We start from the raw sequence: 1721 nt of genomic DNA on the forward strand, positions 1-1721 counted from the left end.
CCTCCCCCTTCCCCTCCGACGCAGTTCCGTCGGCCACGTTGTGTGTGAGGCGATGTGACATTGAGCGGGACCGTGTGGTCGGCCCTCTGTCCTGTGTATGCCTGCCTGTCGGTCTGGGCGGGCCCGCTGCATCACCATGACAGTGTTGACGGCCGACCCAGGCCGCCGGTGGTGAGGGGGGGGGGGGGGGGGCTCCGGGTCGACATTGATTTCGGCGGGACTGGTCAGTCCCTCGCCGACCGGCGGCCGCGGGTGCTCGACGGGTGGGTGCGGGGGCGGGTGCACGGACGGTGCACGGCGGCCGGTGGTCGGCGCGCATGTCGATGCAGGAGATGCCGGCTCGCGGCGGCAAGCGCAAGGTGAAGGGCCACGCGCAGGCGCGGCCGGTTATCAGCGCACCGCGCGGCACCATCAAACCGCACAAGAACTTCGACGAAGAGGAGGCGACGAGCCAGGCCAAGAAGCTGCGCCGCGCGCTGCGCAAGCCTGTCGACATGGCCACTGTCATCGGCATCCTGACCAAGTACACGCTGGAGGAGCGCAAATACCTGAGCGACGTGTACAACGCGCAGTACGGCGGGTGCCTGCTGGACGCGGTGCAGAGTGAGAGCAACTTTAGCCTGCGCGAGACGCTACTGGCGCTGCTACAGTGGCAGAACCAGTACCTGGCTGACTGGGCTCACCGCGCCATGAAGGGGCTCGGCACCAACGAGAAGGCGCTGATCGAGCTGTTCTGCGGCCGCACGCAAGCCGAGATCCAGGACGTGGTGAAGACCTACCACCGGCTGCACGGCCGGTCGCTGGAGGCGGCGCTGCGTAGCGAGCTGAGCGGCGACTTCCTGCGCCTGTTCCTGGGCCTGACGCAGCTGGAGCGGCAGCAGGACGCCGTGGTCGGCGACAACCGGGCACGTGAGCTGGCGGAGGAGCTGTACGCCGCGGGCGAGGCGCGCCGCGGCAAGGATGCCGACGTGTTCGTCCGCATCTTCTGCACCACCGACTACGCGCTACTGCGCAAGGTGTTCGCGGTGTACCCGGAGGTGAGCGCGCGCGGCAGCAGCATCGAGAAGGCGATCCGCTCCGAGTTCGGTGGCGACATGAAGGCGGGGTTACTTACCATGGCCCAGTGCATCACCGACCAGCCCAGCTACTTCGCCGAGAAGCTGTACCGGGCCATGCGAGGGTTGGGAACGGACGACAGCACCCTCATCCGCATCCTGGTCACCCGCTCGGAGATCGACCTGGAGAACATCAAGGAGGCGTATCAGCTGCGCTATGGCAAGAGCCTGGCGGCGGCAGTGGCTGACGACACCTCCGGAGAGTACAAGAAGTGCCTGCTGGCTATCATCAAGTCCTGGACGTAGGCGGCTGGCGCACGCAGGCACCCAGTGCCTGCAGAGGGAACGGCCCTAGGGTTGATGTTCGCGGCCTTTGCCGGTCCGACTTCCGGAGGAGAGGCAGTGAAGGTGGCAAGAAAGGGCGGGTATGGATGGCTCGGGAGATCCGCTGGAATTGAGCCACAGTCTTTGTGGCAATATATGATTTATATGATCTATACAAGGCGATGCCTGAGACAAAATTGTTAGTTCCATTAACACCAACGCCGATAGTGCGACTGCAACCGTCTGAAAGGCGACGACTTAATCGCATGAGTCGCTACAGCGCGTTACATTCCATGGCTGTCAACGGTGAAGGCGCGAATCCCCGGATTCCGCTGCCGGAAT

At 64.7% G+C, this 1721-nt stretch overlaps 1 protein-coding gene across 1 annotated transcript; it reads left to right on the top strand.

Moving 5' to 3' along the window:
* The first annotated feature begins 317 nt into the window (after nucleotides 1–317).
* Nucleotides 318–1361, top strand: LOC119094228 (annexin A13). Its single transcript, XM_037217303.1, has one exon. The coding sequence runs from the start codon at nucleotides 318–320 to the stop codon at nucleotides 1359–1361; it is 1044 nt and encodes a 347-aa protein (XP_037073198.1).
* The last annotated feature ends 360 nt before the right edge of the window (nucleotides 1362–1721 follow it).

This window comes from Pollicipes pollicipes, unplaced genomic scaffold (genome assembly GCF_011947565.3).
Source record: "Pollicipes pollicipes isolate AB1234 unplaced genomic scaffold, Ppol_2.1 Scaffold_4002;HRSCAF=4701_pilon_pilon_pilon, whole genome shotgun sequence".
Lineage (NCBI taxonomy): Eukaryota > Metazoa > Arthropoda > Thecostraca > Pollicipedomorpha > Pollicipedidae > Pollicipes > Pollicipes pollicipes.

Bases quoted from the DNA above. Each gene is read 5' to 3' on its own strand.
- LOC119094228 (XM_037217303.1), top strand. From the start codon at position 318: ATGTCGATGCAGGAGATGCCGGCTCGCGGCGGCAAGCGCAAGGTGAAG.